This window comes from Gorilla gorilla, chromosome 4, assembly GCF_029281585.2.
Source record: "Gorilla gorilla gorilla isolate KB3781 chromosome 4, NHGRI_mGorGor1-v2.1_pri, whole genome shotgun sequence".
NCBI lineage: Eukaryota > Metazoa > Chordata > Mammalia > Primates > Hominidae > Gorilla > Gorilla gorilla.
The window spans coordinates 33,772,704-33,790,559 of record NC_073228.2 but is presented as its reverse complement, the minus strand read 5'-3'; the positions used below and the strand labels follow the sequence as shown (position 1 = coordinate 33,790,559).

The window sequence follows — 17,856 nt, the reverse complement described above, 5'->3', positions numbered from 1 at the left end:
AGACAATCTGGATGCCCCTGTCTCCCTGAGCACACCCTTCAGGCTGCACTGTGCTCTTCTCTCCCTTCTTCCAGCCTGGGATGTCCAGGTGACCCACATTCAACTAAGAGAAAATGTCTGGTGGAGGCAGAGGCAAGCCATGAATGATGTTCCCACTCTTCCCCCAACCTAAGCATGGCTTCTGGGTCTCCCTTGGCAGGTGGAATTGATCCTCTGGTGCGGGGCCTGCTGGCCAAGAAATCCAAGCTGATGAAACAGAATAAAATGATGACTGGAGAGCTGCGCAACAAGCTTTTCCAGCCAACTCACAGGATCCATGGCTTTGACCTGGCTGCCATCAACACACAGCGTTGCCGGGACCATGGGCAACCTGGTGAGTGTCTGAAGTCTGGCCTGCACTGGGGAAATTTTAGCTAACTTTCTAGGGCTCCTGGAGACTCTCTTCTATAACCCTGAGGATCTGATCATCTGATCAATTCTGAAACAAAAGTCAGGCCAGTTTTTTTTGTTTGAGGTTTTTTTTTTGAGACAGGGTCTTGCTCTGTTGCCCAGGCTAGAGTACAGTGGTGCGATCACAGCTCACAGCAGCCTCAAACTCCTAGCTTCAAGTAATCCTCCTGCTTAAGCCTACCAAGTAGGTGGGACTACAGGTGTGCCACATGCCCAGCTTATTTTTTTTTTTTTTAAATATAGACATAGTCTTGCTATGTTGCCCAGGCTGGTCTCGAACTCCTGGGCTCAAGCAATCTCCCACCTTGGCCTCCCAAAGCACCGGCATTACAGGTGCAAGCCACCATGTCCAGCCCCAGGCCATTCTTAAAACCCACTTTGTTCATCTATGAAACAGAATGTCCCATTTCCCCTAATGCAGAGAAAAGAGCATATATCTGGTACTATCTTGGCATTCCTTAAATGAAAAAGAAGTCACCAACTAACTTTAAAAACAGTTTAAAAGCCCTGAAAACATTAAGAAAACAATAGAGAGAAACCAGTGACTGTTGGACCTTTCTTTTGTCCCCATGAAAGGCAATTTAAGAACCAGACTGCCTGAGTTCAAATCCCACCTATGCCATTTACTAGTTATAAGACTTTGGGCAAATTACTTAACATTTCTATTCTTCATTTACCTATTTGAACAGTGCTTAGAATAGTGCCTGGACTCATAGTACATACCACATAACTTTCATGATTGCTTAGTGGTTACATAGGACTTAACCAACTAGCCCCCTTAAGATTGAAGTGCAGATAAAAAACAATGGATTCCCTCCTTCCCCATCCCAAAGGCTGTAAGCCCAGACTTTCTAGGGCTGATAGAGCTGGAGTGGACATGGCCCCAAAGGGGGCTGTGAACAGGAAGTCCCCGGGATGAGACAGCCTCAGTCTCTCCACCCTAGGGTACAATTCCTGGAGAGCCTTCTGTGACCTCTCACAGCCGCAGACACTGGAGGAGTTGAACACAGTGCTGAAGAGCAAGATGCTGGCCAAGAAGTTACTGGATCTCTACGGGACCCCTGACAACATCGACATCTGGATAGGGGCCATTGCTGAGCCGCTGGTGGAAAGGGGTCGGGTGGGGCCTCTCCTGGCCTGCCTCTTGGGCAAGCAGTTCCAGCAGATCCGTGATGGAGACAGGCAAGTGCGTCCTCAGCCAGGGAGGGAAGGGCAGGGCCCTTCTCCAAGAGGGGTGTCCCAAGGTCCTGCATGAGCGCTGACTCCGGATCTCAATGTGAGTAGGGCTTTTCATGGTCCCTGTGACCCTTTCCTTCCCCTGTGACAGAGTGGGGAGGGGCCAGCGGCCAGACTGTGGAGTGGCTCTACTTCTGTCTCTGCAGGTTCTGGTGGGAAAACCCTGGGGTCTTCACGAACGAGCAGAAGGACTCTCTACGGAAAATGTCCTTCTCACGCCTTGTCTGTGACAACACCCGCATCACCAAGGTCCCACGGGACCCATTCTGGGCCAACAGCTACCCCTATGACTTCGTGGATTGCTCAGCCATCGACAAGCTGGACCTGTCACCCTGGGCCTCAGTGAAGAATTAGGGGCCCGCGCTGCACAGGAAAGTTCCCTTTGGTCCACAGGGCCATTTCAAGCAAGTTCAATGACCTGGTCCCTTAGAGCTCCATACCCCAGTCCCAGCCCTTCTTTGCAGCTGGGCCTCTCTACACCCCTGGGTGAACAGCTTGCTCAGACCCCAGGGTGGCTGCCTCGGCCCTCCCAGCTCTTACACTTGGCTCCTGTGGCTTCTCCTTTCTGTCAAGACTTAGCCCCGCTGAGGTGCCCTTCTGCTCCAGCTTGCTGGATGTTACCTGTCCTCTTCCCTCCACAAGTCTTGGCCCTTAACCTTTATCTTTCTTCCTGTCCTCTCACCTAGATTGTAAGCTCCCTGGGCCAGGACTTCAGCCTGCCTCCAAGGGTCCCCTGTGGCACCTAGCATGGTGCACAGCACATTAGAAGTGCTCAAAAACATCTGATGACTGACTAAAGATGCTAGGCGTGACACTGTTCCCTCCAAAAGCAGACCTTGGAATCACTGCCAAATAAGTAACTAGACGTTTACAGGCCATACATGTCTTACCACTGAGATGGCGCGTGCATGGGTCGAGGTGAGAGGGGATGGTTTGGTGGGATTTCTAAGAGTTCTCAAAGAAAGGGGAGGGGCAGGGAGCTCCTGGGGAAAAAAAGCACTGGCCATGGAGTAGCAAGAGAGAGGACATGGGGGGGATGGCAGGTGGTGGTGCCAAGGGATAAAACAGGAAGGAAAACCAAGCCTGGGTCTCCCACAGCTGAAGCTAATATCCCTTCCAGTGGCCCTTCTGAGAAATACCCTCCTCTAGAGTGGTCCTTAGATCCTGTGATGCCTCTGAAGGGGCACTTCCGGAACATTCCTTGAGTTTCTGCCCAATACATATTCATATGTTCTTCTTTTAAAATGACCCCCTGGGAAAGATTAACCCAGCCAGGGCCTCCAGATCCCCCGACTGGTGGGGTGGGAGTGGGAGACTCCCAGTCATCCTGTGGGAAGAGCCCAGGAGCCAGATGACCTCGGCTGCAGCCTGGCACTGCCACCCACTTCTTTAAGGCCTCAGACGAGTCGCTTCACCCCTCTGAGCAGCCCTCCCCTCATCACAGAAATGAGGACAAGCAGTATTTATGCTGCTGCTTACCATGGTGAGGTCCTAACGTTACCAGGGGCCCCATGAGTACATTAGACCCCACTGTCCTACACCACTTCCGGCCCCCTCCCCATATTTGAGAAGGAAGGGGAGAGGGAGGGAGTCCACCAGTCAGACGCAGGGTTCAAGCTCCAGGCAAGACTACTAGGGAAATACACTCCTTCCCCTCCCTCAGTGCTGGCCCTGTCCTCTGGGCCCAGCCATCTGCTCTTGCTTCTCCAGGAGCCATGTGCAACATGAATGAGAAGGAGTCCACTGTCTTGAGGGCCTCTGAACCCCTGTGCCAGGTTGCTGGGATGCAGGATGCAGAGGCCCCTCTTGTTGGGGAAGGGCCTGCCTCCTCACCAGGTCTCTGTACTTTCTCTCCTACCACACAGCATTTTGTCCCCTCCACTTCCTAGCCCCTGGCACAGGCCTGACACAGAGTGAACACATAGCAAACATTTGCTAGAGCAATGAACAAACATGAGGGCTTGGTGACCACAGTTCCCTGCAGGGTGGCAGGGGCGGAAGGTGAGGGAGGAGGGTCTGCACCGCATGCCCTGGCCCCCAGGCTTCCAAGAGATGACTGCCCTCCACGTACGGATCTCAAAGGAAAACTCCCCAACATCCTCACCCTCGGTTCAGAAACACAGGGCCCTGAGCACAGACCACACTGGTTCAAGTTCAGAGCCCAGAGTAAGCCTCTGCAAAAGCGCCAGTTCCTCCTCAGACACAGACAGAGTAGAGGTCCCCATCAGCGGTGCCTTTATTATCATAAACATTGGGAGCAAATAAATGGTACAGAAAGGGCAACAGGCCCAGTTCCTCTTCAGGAGGACTTCAGTGAATAAGCAAGAAATCGGGGTGAGGAAGAAAAAGGGGAGCCATGGCCTGAGCCTGGCTGGCTGGGCCCATAAGTCAACCACACAGCCCAGCTGCAGCTGGCTTATCCCTCCAAGGCACCACTGGTCCAGCTCTGCTAACCAGGACACAGATGGCATCTTGGTATCTCTTTCTTGCCTCTATATGCTTCTCACGCCTAGTACAGTGCCTTGCATGTAGTAGGTGCTCAATAAATGGAGAACCAGAGGATACAAGTGGGCCTTCCAAGAAACCATGACAGATGTAATTTACAAGGAAGAAAACTCTTGTTTAAGGAGGGTAATTTGCTCAAGGTCACATAGCTAGCAAGCCACAGAGCCAGGATTGGAACCCAGGCAGTCTAGTTCCTGAGCTGTGCTCCTCACCAGTCTGCTCTGCTGCCTTCCACATACTCAGTATTCTCATCGGCACAAACACACACTCACATAAATGGCACATACACATAACCCATGAAACACTCCCCATGCTCAGACAACACACACGCATGAAATGCCAATTTATATACTTCGCACATACATGAGCACACAAATGAACGTCTAGTCACTCATTTTCTCAGCTGCACCCAGAACAGGGCTGGGCTCACCTAGGGCAAGGAGATCTCCGTGGTTCCAATTGGCCAGCCCAGATATACCCCTCACTGCTGCACCCCCTTACCTAGCCTCTAGGAGGCTTCCCTCCAGGAAGCCAGGTTCAATGCAGGAAGTGTACTGCAGTTGACAAAGTCCCGGGGATATGAGTTGGACATGAAGATGTTGTTCTTAGACACGGTGGTGATGCCTGTGTTGTCGCAGATGATCCGGGGCAATGAGATCTGGGCCAGGGCCTGTCGCTGCTGCATGCTGAACACACCCTCGTTCTCCCACCAAAACCTGCATGGGGAACACCCATGGACACTGTGCCCAAGGATATTCTGGGCTGGCAGGGCATCGATGGGCTTGTGCTGCTCCCAGGATATAACAAAGCCACAACAAATGCCACCTGGCAGCACAGGAGGGCCCCAGGCCCTTGGGCAGCCCAGGGGCTTTCACACAAGTGATGCTCCACTCATCGTGCAGAGTAAAGCACAGCTGCCCAGTGGCCTTTCCCTTACCCCTAGCCCGGCGGCCTCCAGGGCACCATGCTGGAGGGGGACCCGGGCCCACACACACTCCTGAAGCCCTGTGCCCTGGCCAGGAGCTGCATCCACAGGAGTGGAAGAGAATCTTGGGGGTGGTTTATAATTCGCCCACCCGGAGAGAGGCACCTTTTTCTAATTTTCCCAAAGGTGCAATACAGGCTAAGCAAGAACTAGACATGAAGACATCAGGACCACGAGGAAATGACACTAAGGGGAGCTGTGGGAAAGCTGGGAGGGGACTGCCCACTGGTGACTGACACCCACATGGTGGCACAGTGAAACCCACGGGAAGAAGTAGCTAAGGGTGGCATTTTTCTATCTTCCTCCCTTTACAACCAGGGGTCCAGGTCTCTCCTTGCTGCACCCCCAACAGGTTCAGGGCACATTAGGGGCACTCCAGGGCATCTGGAGGATTCCTGGAACACACTGGAAAATTACTGACTCCCTCCAGTCCTTCAACTGACGGGAGGAAATTTGGGCTCCAAGAGAGTCAAGGATGGGCCCACAGCCACCCAGCGGCCCACGACGCCTGCCCCTCCTCACCGATCACCATCCCGGAGCTTCCTGAACTGGGTACCGATGATGCAGGCGAGGAGTGGGCCCACGCGGCCTTTGTGCTTCAGAGGCTCGGACACGCCGCCCATCCAGATGTCGATGTTGTTGGGAGTGCCATACTGCTCCATCAGTTTCCTCGCCAATTTCAGGTTCTTCAGCACCGTGCCCAGCTGGCCCACAGTTTCAGGCTGCGGGAGCCCACAGAAGCGCCTCCAGGCATTGTATCCTGCATGGGGGAGGGGACAGGTGGCTATGGGCAGGTCCCTCTGCTTCAAGGTGGGGAGGTCACTGGAGACAGCAGGGAAGATTCACATATCTGCCAGCAGCCCAGAAAACCCACCTTCCCAACACAACCAAGGTCATAGAGAGAGGGAAGGACCTCACCTCAAGGAACCCTGTACCTTTGGCTTAGACCAAGGGGCACAACTGGGCCTCTCTGGGACCCTCTCTGTCTTTCTCTTGCCCTCCTACCATAAGGCAAATCCTAAACTGCCACAGTTCCTGCTGGGTCCAAGAATAGGGACATCTCCTTGTCCCCCTCCAGAGCAGCCCAATGTGTCTGTCTCTGACCCATGAGAGGTGAAATGTGTCTAGAAGCCTCAGCCACATGGGCTACCCCATAACATAGGCACAGGCTTTGGGGTTAGGCTAATCTGGCTTCAAATTTCAGCTTTGCCACTGACTTGGCTAGAGAACGTGGCCAGGTTCTGAATCTCATCAAGCCTCAGTTTCCTCATCAGTAAAATGAAGGCAACAATAATCTCTTCCCCCAGAGTTAACGTACAATGAAGCAAAATGGAATGATGACAGAGACAGATTTTCGGACTGTGGGTTATCATTATGATGACGATGCCCCTAATATGAGAATTACAGCATGCAAAGGAGGTTGAGAGGAGCTGGAAATTTATCAGGTGGGTCCGGGAGAAGGCAGGGCCCTGACCTCAGGCTACTTCCTGAGAGCAAAGTGCCTCTAATATGCTTTGGAGAGGGCAGGGACCCTAGAGTGGGAAGGGGAGTGATGGGCTACCTAGGAGGCAGCTCAGGGGAGGTGAGCCTCAGGGGAGACTCCTGCAGCCCCTCACCTGGGAGGCCGTGGTCCCTGCTGCGCTGCATGTTCAGAGCAGGCAGGTCCAGCCCAATCCTCATGACCTGCTCAAACAATCGCTCCCGGATCTCATCCACTGCAATTTGGTTCTGACGATTCAGCTTGGCAGGGGTGGCCATGAGGCCCCGGAGGATGGGGTCAATGCCACCTGGGGACCAGAGGAGCCAGGTCAGGGGAAGTATCTGGCTCAGTATCAGAGCTCAGATTGGAGTCAGGGACAAGTCCAGGTAGGGTCAGGAGGATTACAGAAGAGGGCTGGGCACATGCAGTGCCTAGTGCCAAGGTGGTGGCCCCAGTGAGCAGGTCCTCACCAGTCACTACATGACCCCAGGGACATATAGGTCTCAGGAGATTATGCCATTCAGACTTGCAAGATTGGGATGCTCCCAGGCCCTGGCTTCCTGGGTCGCAGCGAGCCACAACACATAGGAAGTAGCCAGTTCCCTCCGAGGGCCATCCCCACCCCACTGTTTATTATCAGATATGGAAGCAGAGTCAGAGGAACTGAGGCTAGAGAGTCAGACCAGATCTCCAAGATGGGAGGAAAGCAGATTGCCCCCCACCCTAGCTCCCTAGAGCCAAGGTGATCCCTACCCCACCTTTAGCTGTCAGCCCACTCGCTCCTGGCCTAGGTCCTGCTTACCTTCCAGCACGACCCTCCAGGAGGCAAAAAAGACCCTGCTGAGGGGGACACGGGGGTTGGGTTCCATGGGCTGGTACCGATTGTCCAGGCGGAACATGAAGGGTTGGATGAGGGTGTGGCCATAGCGGAAGGCATTGGTGAAGACGTTGGCGATGCGTGGGTCCACTGAGTCATTGTAGGAACGGTACGTGGGCAGGTACTTCCTCATGGCCGTTGGCCCCAGCACCAGGGGCAGGTAGTCCCGGTAAGTGATGATCTAAAGACAAGTCATTTGGAATGGCCTCTCCACCCACTCCTCCACAGCAAATGCCGCCTGGCAGCACAGGAGGGCCAGAGTCTCTGCCTGCTCTTGGCTTCGGGGACCCCTCCCATCCCTCTATGGTCAGGGAATAGCCTCCCACAATACCGGACCTGGGCCTAACAGAGTGGCACTGAGAGGCATAAATAGAGTTCTACTGCTTGCTGGCTGGGTGACCTTGGACCAGTTATTAACCTCTCTGAGCCTGAGTTCCTCAAATGTACATTAAGGATAATTATATTGCCCTCTGCCTTAGAGGACTAAATAGCAAATCACTTTTTTAGTCATTGTGATAACTTCCTTGTCCTCAAGTTATTAATGTCTCATTTCTGCAACTATCTTCTAAAGTCCTTGAGAGCAAGGGAAATTGAAGTTGTTGAAATTCTTCACAGTGCCCACCAAGTGCCTGCCCACAGTAGGGCTCAGTTTAGGTTTGTGGAAAGCAGGGAGGCAGGAAGGAATGAAGGGCCATTCTGGCATGATTTTCCCTGTGAAAAGTGAAGACATGGAATAGTCTCACTCTACATTCTAGAGTCTAGAAGTTATTTTGGAGTGTAAATGAATTTCACTTGAGTTCTTAGTGCAAATCAAAAACTCACCCTTAGCACCGAAAACTCTCTCCTCCAGAATCTAGGAGTGTGTGTGTGTCTGCATCTGCCTCTGAGGGAGAGGGTGGGGGCAATGAAGCACCAGATGTTGAGAGACAGAACCAGGAACATTGCCCCAGGGGTAAATGAGGCTAAGGACATTGGGTGGATTATGACAGAGCCAAAAAGAAGAGGTGAGTGGGCTGAACACAGTGACTCGTGCCTGTAATCCCAGGGATTTGGGAGGTCGAGGAGGGCAGACTACTTGAGCCCAGGAGTTTGAGACCACACTGGGTAACGTGGCGAAACCCCGTCTCTACAAAAAATACAAAAATTAGCCGGGCGTGGTGGCCCGTGCTTGAAATCCCAGCTACTCAGAAGGCTGAGATGGGAGAATGGCTTGAGCCTGAAAGGTGGAGGTTGCGGTGAGCCAAGATCGCACCACTGCACTCCAGCCTGGGCAACAGGGTAAGACCCTGTATCAAAAAATAAAAATAAAATAATAATAATAATTTTTAAATTTTATTTTATTTATTTATTTATTTTGAGATGGAGTCTCGCTCTGTCACCCAGGCTGGAGTGCAGCGGCGCCATCTCAGCTCACTGCAAGCTCTGCCTCCCGGGTTCACGCCATTCTCCTGCCTCAGCCTCCCAAGTAGCTGGGACTACAGGTGCCCGCCACCACGCCCAGCTAATTTTTGTATTTTTAGTAGAGATGGGGTTTCACCATGTTAGCCAGCATGGTCTTGATCTCCTGACCTCGTGATCCACCCGCCTCCGCCTCCCAAAGTGCTGGGATTACAGGTATGAGCCACCGCGCCCAGCCCTATAATTTTTTTAATTTTAAAAAGAAGAGGTGAGTGGATAAAGGAGCTAAGAGCGACAGTGAGATGGAGGGAAGAAGAATTTACTGAACAGCTACTCGGGCACTAAACCAAACATTCAACCCTCCCAACACCAATAACAGACCCACAGGAAAGAAGACTGCAGGGAGCAAACCTGCGAAGAAGGAGAGGGAAGGGAAGGAGGCTTTGTCAAGCACTTACTATCTGAAAGGTGTTTTCATATATGTATTATAATCCTTACAGCCTCATGGATGAAGAAGGCAAGGCTCAGGAGCGTTAGGAACTTGCCCAAGGTCACACAGCTAGGATGTTGCAGGGACACATCTGGATCCCGTGTGCCCGGTGTTCAAGGCGGCCTACCTGGACCATGGCCCCCACGATCTTCCGGGCTTCCTGGTAGAGCCTCTCCCCATCCCACCTAGGGTTCAGGCTCTTGAGCTCTGTGGCCAGCCGGTTGTGCTCCCGAAGTAAGAGGGTGTGCATGGAGGTGAGCTCGGGCATCTCACTGGAACGGGTGTCCCCTTGGGGAGGCAAAAGCCACTGTCATTCTTAAGGCCTCCATCCCAGAAAAGATTTGCTCCACTGAAACCCCCTCCCCAGCCAAGGCCTGAAATGCCTCCTACTCACCCCTCCTCCTCATCCATCTTTTCAAACCATCCCCAATTTATACTCCTCTAGGAGGCCTGCCCTGATGCCCCAGTCCACAATGATAGCTTCTGCCTCTGCCTCAGCTCAGGGCCGCTGCTGGTTGGGGATGCTCATTCAATAGGTATCACTTCCAACACACAACATGCCACTTTCCTGTACCTGAAACTGGGAGCTCCTTGAGCACAGGACCAAGGCTTGTGCCTTTTTATATTTTACCCTCCCTCCTAGCACACATGTGGATACATGGGGCTTAACAGAGTGCCTGGTACAAAGTATGAGACTTATGAACACTGCTTGGTTCATTGATTCTCTTGATTCCAAGGAGTGTCTGGGAAGAAGCATGCATGTTGGCACAGCCTACATCCATGCCCATGTCTGATGCAGCTAACGATCACAGCACTCTTTCCTGCTAAAATTGGATGCAACCTCAGAATCCTTCTCAACACAGGACTCCAGAAAGCCACTACCGTTTGAACAGAGTTGTCAGCCCTGCCCTTTACTACATGCCAATGGTGCAGCCTGCCCCAGGGGAGGGGGCTAGGACATGAGATATGTGGAGTCCACACCTGAGACTGTTCAAGAAAACTAAGCAGATCCCCCCTGGTTCCCCTAGTCCTCCCAGAACCCTTCTCTGCAGGGGCCAGAGGGCTAGGGTCAGGACACTAGGGTCAGTCCTTGCCAGCTCTAGAAGCTGGTGGAAAGGAAATTCTCTGAGAGCAGCATCTCCATCCATGAACAGCTAGAGGTCATAATGACCCAGGCTTGGGACATGGGGCTCATCAAAGCCAGGCTGGGGGCAGCTGAGTCTGGCTAAGGAGGGCTGCCCTTGCCTAACTAGCCCAGAAGAGGTCGGGCATCTCTTGCAGAAAGTCCGACCTGGATCCTCCTCCCAGGGTCCCAGCCAGGGAGAGACCAGCAGGAACCATCAGGAGGAGGCAGAGAGAGGCCAGAGGAAAGGGCCTGAGGTCCACTATTGGGTTTACATTTAAAAACACTGGAAAATGGCTGGGTGCGGTGGCTCACACCTGTAATCCCAGCACTTTGGGAGGTTAAGGTGGGCAGATCATGAGGTCAGGAGTTTGAGACCAGCCTGGCCAACATGGTAAAACACCATCTCTACTAAAAATACAAAAAATTAGCCAAGCGTGGTGGCAGGCGCCTGTAGTCCCAGCTACTCAGGAGGCTGAGGCAGAAGAATCGCTTAAACCCAGTTGGCAGAGGTTGCAGTGAGCCGAGACTGTGCCACTGTACTCCAGCCTGGGTGACAGAGTGAGATTCCATCTTAGAAAAAAAAAAAAAAAACACTGGAAAATGTCTGGTCATGGCTGCCATCACTGCCCCAATTGTGTCTCCAAAACTGCCAATTGTTTACATTTAAAATGCCATCATCTCTTATTATGGGTAATTAAGATGTGCAGGAGGGGATATTTTGGAGCAGTGTGGTCCAACTCAACCTTCCGAGATGATGAAAATATTTTACATCTGTGCCACCCAATAGGGGGAGCCACTAGACTGTAAGGCAATTGAGCACTTGAAATGTGGTTAGCACCGCTGAGAAACTGGGTTTATTTAATTTAAAATAACTAAAATTAAAATAGCCACATGCAGCTAGTGGCTACCACATTGGATAGTGTCGCTCTAGAGGGTGAGGGCACCACAGCGTTCTCTGTCCTTTAGTTCCCTGCCCCTGAGGGATTTGACTCTCTTGTCTTCCAGAGTCCAGAAGGGAAAAGAGGGACAGAGAAAGCAATGGACTGATGGACAGAGGCTCCTCAGCCATGCCTGGGTCTCCATCTTAGGGTTGGAGAGGTTGTTTGCTTTTCTGCTTTTCTGGCTCCATCTGACTTGTTACCAAGGCAACTGGATTAATATCATGAAGTTGATAGTAATGGCTGGTGAGGACAGTCTCTCTAAGTACAAACCCACAAGCTGCTCACAAACAGACTCACTGTGGCTCCAACAGGGAACACCTCCTATGCCACCTCTGGTCCCCACCCCAAAGCTGACCTGCCAGGAAGCAGGGGATGCGCGCTGAGCGGTTGGTGAGGAGACAGGGGTCATCGTGCAGGTTGTCAAAGGGCAGCAGGGCCCGGCCGTTGTCTTGGAAGCGCTGGTTGACGGCCAGCAGCCCCAGCTGGTTGGACATGTTGCGCAGGTTCCTGGCCAGGGGCTCCTCGCTGCCGTACACCATGCTGGCGTCCACGAAGGAGGTGAGCGCGTTGATCTGGTTGCGGATGGTGATGTTGCTCCCGGGGCAAGCCGGGCAGGAGCGGAAGAACGGGATGCAGTCGGCTTGGTTCTTGATGCGGGGGTCATTGGGCGGGATCTGAGGCACAGAGAGAGGCTAGACTGGCTCACCGAGGGCAGGGAAGGTGCCCAGGCAGAACTGGATCTCCCCCTGCCCTCAGGACCTCTGGTACCCTCAACCTGCAGAGAGGCCTCTGGAGGCCCGAAAGGGATCGCTGCCTAGGGCGCCATCAGCAACAGCCTCTGAGGTGCAGGGTTAATGAGCAGAACACTGAACTGGGAACCTGGGCAACCCCTGGGTCTGGGCACCGCCAGGCCTCGGACCCCTCCTCACTAAAGCGTCGCCCGTCTCTCTCCCTTCTCTCTGCTGTGCCTGCTCTCCCTCTGGCCCTGACATTCTCCTGTCTGTCTCTCCCTCTCTCATGCGCTCTCTCCTTTCTCTCCTCCTCCTTCCCTACTCAGCAGTGCCTCGACCACCCTGCCCACTCCCAGCCCTGTCCCACGGCACCCACCAGACCCCCAGGCTCTCTCTTTCTGTGTGATGGGGGTTGGGGCTGCCCTCTCAGTGGGGCGGAAACAGGACTGAGCATGGAGGCTTGGGGGGCACTGGGAAGGTCTCCTCCCAGAACCCTCTCCCAACCTAACAAAGAGCCAGTGATTCCACCAACAGGACTCCTGTCAGCCAAGGAGGAACAACCCTCTCTCCCTTGGCCTGCCAGAGGCAGTGAGCAAATGGACGGCCCTGGCTGCCAGCTGGCTGAGCCCAGGCGCAGGAAGGAGACAGGTCATAGCTGAGCAGCCAGTGCTGTGGACACAAGGGAGGCAGGGCCAGCCTTCCTCAGCGTCTGGGAAAGGAAACCTGGGCACAGAAGGGAGATGGCCCCTTCCAGAAACAATCTCCCCTCTCCCAACCCAGGCAGTGGGCGGGAAGCAGGGCCACCTTGAGCGGGAAGCAGGGCGGCTGCTGAACGCAGCTGGTCTCGCAGTTGACGCCAGTGACGAAGGAGGCCCGGGCGGCCGGCTCAGGGGTGAAGTCGAGGTCGTGGTCCAACAGCTGGCCCCACTGCATGAACATGAGTGAGCGCTCCTGGTCCGGAGTCAGCTGATCAGTGGGGAAGCGCACGATCTCGTTGGAGACCGCGCGAGCCTGCGGGACACGGAGGTCAGCCGGCGCCTGGGTCCGCGCACCGCGTGGCCGGGCCTCGCCCCCTCTGCCCGCCGGCGCTCACCAGAGCCACCGGGAAGCCGTTGCGCTTGACCCCGGGCGTCCAGCCGTAGGGAAGAGAGAAGCCGTCCTCATACTCCGCCGGCAGCCAGCGCACAAAGGCACGGTTGGAGGCCCCCAGGGTGGGGCTGCGTCTGCAAGGGGAGGACAGGGCGCTGACACCGGGAGGCTTGTGGCGTCCGGGACGCCTCTCTGAGCCCGGTTCCTGCAGCCACCCCCAGCCAGCCGCACCTGTTGTTGCACATCCCGGTGATGGTGCGGTATTTGTCCTGCTCCGGGCAAGTCACCCCCACATCCTGGTAGGCGCAGCCGCTTGACTTGGACAACACATTCAGCTGGGCGGGCGTCAGCACATCTGCCGGGGGAAAGAACAATGGGGGAGCTGAGCCGCCTCACTTCCTATCCCAGGCAACCTGAGGCTGAGGAGCCCTGGAGACTCCTGAGACTCCCTGGAGGAAGAAGTTGAGGGGATCACTGAGAGACGGCTGGGGTCCCTAGGAGGAGTCACTAGTGGAGCAGGGACCTGGGGTGTGATGGGCAACAGTACCAGTGACATTGAATGGCCTTCGCCACAGGGACCGCAGCTTCCTCTCCAGCAGGTCTAGAGCCACGTGCAGGTAGTCAGCAGCCCTCACCGCCGTCCTGGTGGCTGCCACCGGCTGCTTGAAGTAGGATAGGAGTTCCATGGGGCTTGCTGAGCCACTGCGAAGCCGCTGCTTGATGCTGCTTGGAGAAAGGAGGAGTGAGGGCCAGAGAAGGGATGCAGACCCACCCAGCAGAGCCCCAGCCCAGGGGCAGACATGCAGGACCACGCAGGCAGGCCCACGGGTGGGAGGAAGGCTTCCTTTTACAAAAAGGATATGGACCTGGGTGTCCAGACAGAGGCAAGGCTTTGGGAAGGATGGCTTTTAAGCTGTTCTCCCATCCAGAGACACAGGGACAGACAGACAGAAAGGGAGTCCACATGGGTCCCCATAGTCCCCCTCTCCCACCTTCAAGCTCCCTGCTGCCTGCCGCTTCTCTGAAAGGCCTGGGACATCCTTGCCCAGAGGTGGGCAGTGCTTCGTGCCCCACCTTTCCCGCCGCTCCTTGTAGGCCTTGTCCACCAGGTGCTTGGCCTCCTCCATGCAGCTCAGCACCAACGAGGTGTCCACCTCCCCCAGGACAGCTGCCCAGAGCAGGGATCACAAAGTCAGGAATGGGCCCCAACCCCCTATCAGGCCCCAGAGCTAGGAAGGCCTGCTCTGAGAAAAGGGGTCTCTGGAACACAACCACCCCAACACACCATCTTCTCCCACCTTGGGAACTGTTACCTGGAGCAGCACCTTCAGAGGGCTGGGACGTGGCCAGAATGGCCAGGAGCCCTGCTAGGGCCAGAAGCAGCTTCATCTCTGCAGTGAGACCCCCAGCCCAGCAAGGTCCTAAGTCCACCATGCATCTGAGAGAAGAGAAGAAGGGAACCCCCGTCTCTCTTCTCCTGGGCTGCTCAATCCCCCTTTGTACCTCAGCCCCACCTCAGAGGGCCCTGTCTATGGATAAAGCCAGACCTCCTTGAGGGAGGGGCTCACTGCACTCTTATCCCCTTGCCAGCTGCTGTCATCCAGCTTCCAAGGACCCCACCTCCACAGCTCACCTGATATTGTCAGCTCCTCTTAGCTCAATCTGTGCTTTTATGTCCTCTAAGCTGGGGGTGGGGTGAGGCAGAGGAAGGTCTGATCCTGGAGACTGAACTCTTTCTCCTCCCCTACTGGGGTTGGAAGGTACACACAGAGGGGCCCCTGAAATGGGGGGAAGGGGCAGGAAAGGAGGGGCCAGCATTGTCCCCAGCCTTTTTTTTTTTTAAGATGTTATCTTGCTCTGTTGCCCAGGCTGATGTGCAATAGTTCAAGAGATTCTTCTGCCTCAGCCTCCTGAGTAGCTGGGATTACAGGTGCCCGCCACCACGCCCTAGCCTCTAGCCACATCATCAATTATTTCCTTAGGCAAGAAGTAATTTTTGTATTTTTCCTTAGGCAAGAAGCTAATTTTTGTATTTTTAGTAGATACGGGGTTTCACCATGTTAGCCAGGCTGGTCTTGAACTCCTGACCTCAAGTGATCCACCCGCCTCAGCCTCCCAAAGTGCTGGGATTACAGGCATGAGCCACTGGCCCCAGCCTGTCCCCAGCCTTTGAATTTAGCACTACCAGCCCAAGATTTCTCAGCTCACCATTGTGTGCCTATACCAGTGCTGTCCCCAGGGGATACACACAACTAACCCCTCTGAAATTCTGGTTACACTGGTTATCCTGGGTTCCTTTGAAAGGAACAAAAGTCAGGAAATGGTAGCCCAAGGAACTGCAGGGAATAGAGTGCCCCCAGGGAAGACAGGAGGATGAAAGGGAGACCTGGAGTAAAGATGACCCAGTTGGCCTCAGGTGGCCATCCCCCACTCCAACAGTAACCTGCATCCAACAGCCACCCGATGGGCAGCCTCTGGTTCTTGGTGGGGCTAAGGGGACAGGAAATCTGGCTGGAGACCGTTGGGCTTCACAGGAAGGAGGACCCTGGGGACTGTGGGCGCAGGACCAAGATAACTTCCTCTATCCCTCCTCACTCCCCTTTCTTCTTGGCTTCTGGTAGAGGGCTGTCTCCAAACTCCTCCTCCCCACCACCATCTGCTCCTGGATTTCAGGAACCAGGAGAGAGCAGAGCTGGTTGTGGTTAGTGATCAGTTAGGTGATGCAGCCCAGGGCCTCTCTGGGACAGGATCAGTGCAGTTGGGAGGACTTGGGTTAATGATTCAGAATAATTCTGAAACAGAAGAGGATATTTCTTGCTTGAGAAAGCCCAGCAAAAGGGCCACCAATCTCAGCAGGAAAAGTACTACGACTTTTGACTGAATCAGTCTACCTCTCTGGGCCCTGGTCAGGCTGAGCTCGTGCCAACCATGCCTCCCATGTCCCATTTAGGTTCCCCCTCCTACCTTCAGCCACCTTCCTGCCACCCACTCTTTTTTTTTTTTGAGACAGGGCCTCTCACTGTTGGCGGAGCTGGAGTACAGTGGTGCAATCTCGGCTCACTGCAACCTCTGCCTCCTGGGTTCAAGCAATTCTCCTGCCTCAGCCTCCCAAGTAGCTGGGATTACAGGCGCCCGCCACCATGCCCGGCTAATATTTTGTATTTTTAGTAGAGATGGGGTTTCAACATGTTGGCCAGGCTGGTCTCAAACTCCTGACCTCCTCCCGATCCACCCACTGTTGGGATTACAGGCGTGAGCCACCGCGCCCGGCCCACTCTTGTCTTCCATGCCCAGACCACCTCTTGGCCAAGGGACAAGGGACAGCAACACCCAGAATATCTTCCCAGTGTGTCCAGGGATTCTGTCCCCTGCTGAGAAGGGGAACCAAGCTTTTGCCCTGCCAGTGACTTGCTGTGTGTGAAGTTGGTCGAGTGGCTCTTTGTGAATCAGGCTCTAGAATTTTAGAGGCTTTTGGAAATGATTTTTCAATCCTTTAAGTAATATAATTTTCATTGATGAAAAGTTTGAGAACACGAGTATGCAAAAATAAAAATAAATCAAAATTACTCATCATCAAGTGAGATTGTGGGTACTTTTTTCTTTCAAGGTTTATCATTGTCTTCACATAAATAAACAATAGGAAGGAAAATAATTGCCCATAATCCTACCACTCACCAATACCTCATTTAAGAATTTGATATCCTATATGTAAACATAATATATATTTTTAAATATTGATAAAAAGAACTTTAAATATTGTTTTACCATCTACTTTCGGTACTTAACAATTTTAGTCTGGGCATCTCCCTGTGTCAATAAATACAGGTTTACTTCATTTTTATGTCTGTATAATATTTCATATAACTATTTTATATGATTTATTAACTAATTCTATCTCATTAGATACTTAGAGTTGTTTCTGATTTTCATTATTATAAGTAGTACTAGGATAAGCATCCATGGAGTTAAATCTCTCGCCACATCATCAATTATTTCCTTAGGCAATAAGTAAAATTCCTGCGTATTTGGGTATGCGTGTTTTAGGGCTTTTTAATATTGATAGTCAAATGGCCTGCTGAAGATTTTACCTCATCCTCCCATCAGCCATGCATGAGAGCACCTGTCCCCTGTCACCCTTGTCAACCTTGAGTATGCTTGAGTGTCCTTTTGCTCTTTTAAGGGAATTGTCAAGGCTCAACAGGGGAGAGACATTTAATGCAAGCCCCTTATTGTAGAGCTGAGAAAGAAGGAGCCCAGGGAAGGAAACGACTTGACCAAGGTCAGCAGTGTGACACAGTTCAGAATAATCTCCATGCCCAGTCTCCTGACTTCCAAACCAGTGCTCTTTACCCAGCAGCCTCTGGACACCTGTTCCTGACCTTTCATTCAATGATTTCTTCAACAAGTATTTACTGAGCACTTGTCATTCAATGATTCCTTCAACAAGTATTTACTGAGCGCTTGTCAGGTGCTGCGCTGGGCATTGGGCATTCTCCACTGAGCAAAGCATGAGCCTTATCCTCAAGGAGCTCACAGAGGGGAGCAGAA

General features: G+C 53.3%; 2 protein-coding genes across 2 annotated transcripts in view; one reads left to right on the top strand and one right to left on the bottom strand.

The window, feature by feature from the left end:
* LPO (lactoperoxidase) overlaps window positions 1-2,556 on the top strand; it is a 50,292-nt gene extending 47,736 nt beyond the window's left edge. The window contains exons 11-13 of the mRNA XM_055386786.2: window positions 200-373; window positions 1,395-1,632; window positions 1,833-2,556. Coding sequence (XP_055242761.1) covers window positions 200-373; window positions 1,395-1,632; window positions 1,833-2,040 — 620 coding nt within the window. The 3' untranslated portion in view covers window positions 2,041-2,556. The remainder of the gene's footprint in view (window positions 1-199; window positions 374-1,394; window positions 1,633-1,832) is intronic.
* Window positions 2,557-3,900: 1,344 nt separating this feature from the next.
* On the bottom strand, window positions 3,901-14,712 carry MPO (myeloperoxidase). Its single transcript, XM_004041272.5, has 12 exons — window positions 14,622-14,712; window positions 14,383-14,476; window positions 13,856-14,031; window positions 13,540-13,663; window positions 13,313-13,442; window positions 13,024-13,230; window positions 11,844-12,162; window positions 9,549-9,709; window positions 7,459-7,714; window positions 6,793-6,963; window positions 5,699-5,936; window positions 3,901-4,907 (listed from the first exon to the last, which is right to left on the bottom strand). The coding sequence occupies exons 1-12, from the start codon at window positions 14,695-14,697 to the stop codon at window positions 4,700-4,702; spliced, it is 2,160 nt and encodes a 719-aa protein (XP_004041320.2). The 5' UTR covers window positions 14,698-14,712; the 3' UTR covers window positions 3,901-4,699.
* Between the last annotated feature and the right edge of the window lie 3,144 nt (window positions 14,713-17,856).

Coding starts and splice junctions, on each gene's coding strand:
- MPO (XM_004041272.5), bottom strand. CDS start 14,697: ATGAAGCTGCTTCTGGCCCTAGCAGGGCTCCTGGCCATTCTGGCCACG. Junction 7,715..9,548: donor TCGTGGGGGCCATGGTCCAG/GTAGGCCGCCTT, acceptor ACTTGTCTTTAG/ATCATCACTTACCGGGACTA. Junction 5,937..6,792: donor CAGGGACCACGGCCTCCCAG/GTGAGGGGCTGC, acceptor TCCCCCATGCAG/GATACAATGCCTGGAGGCGC.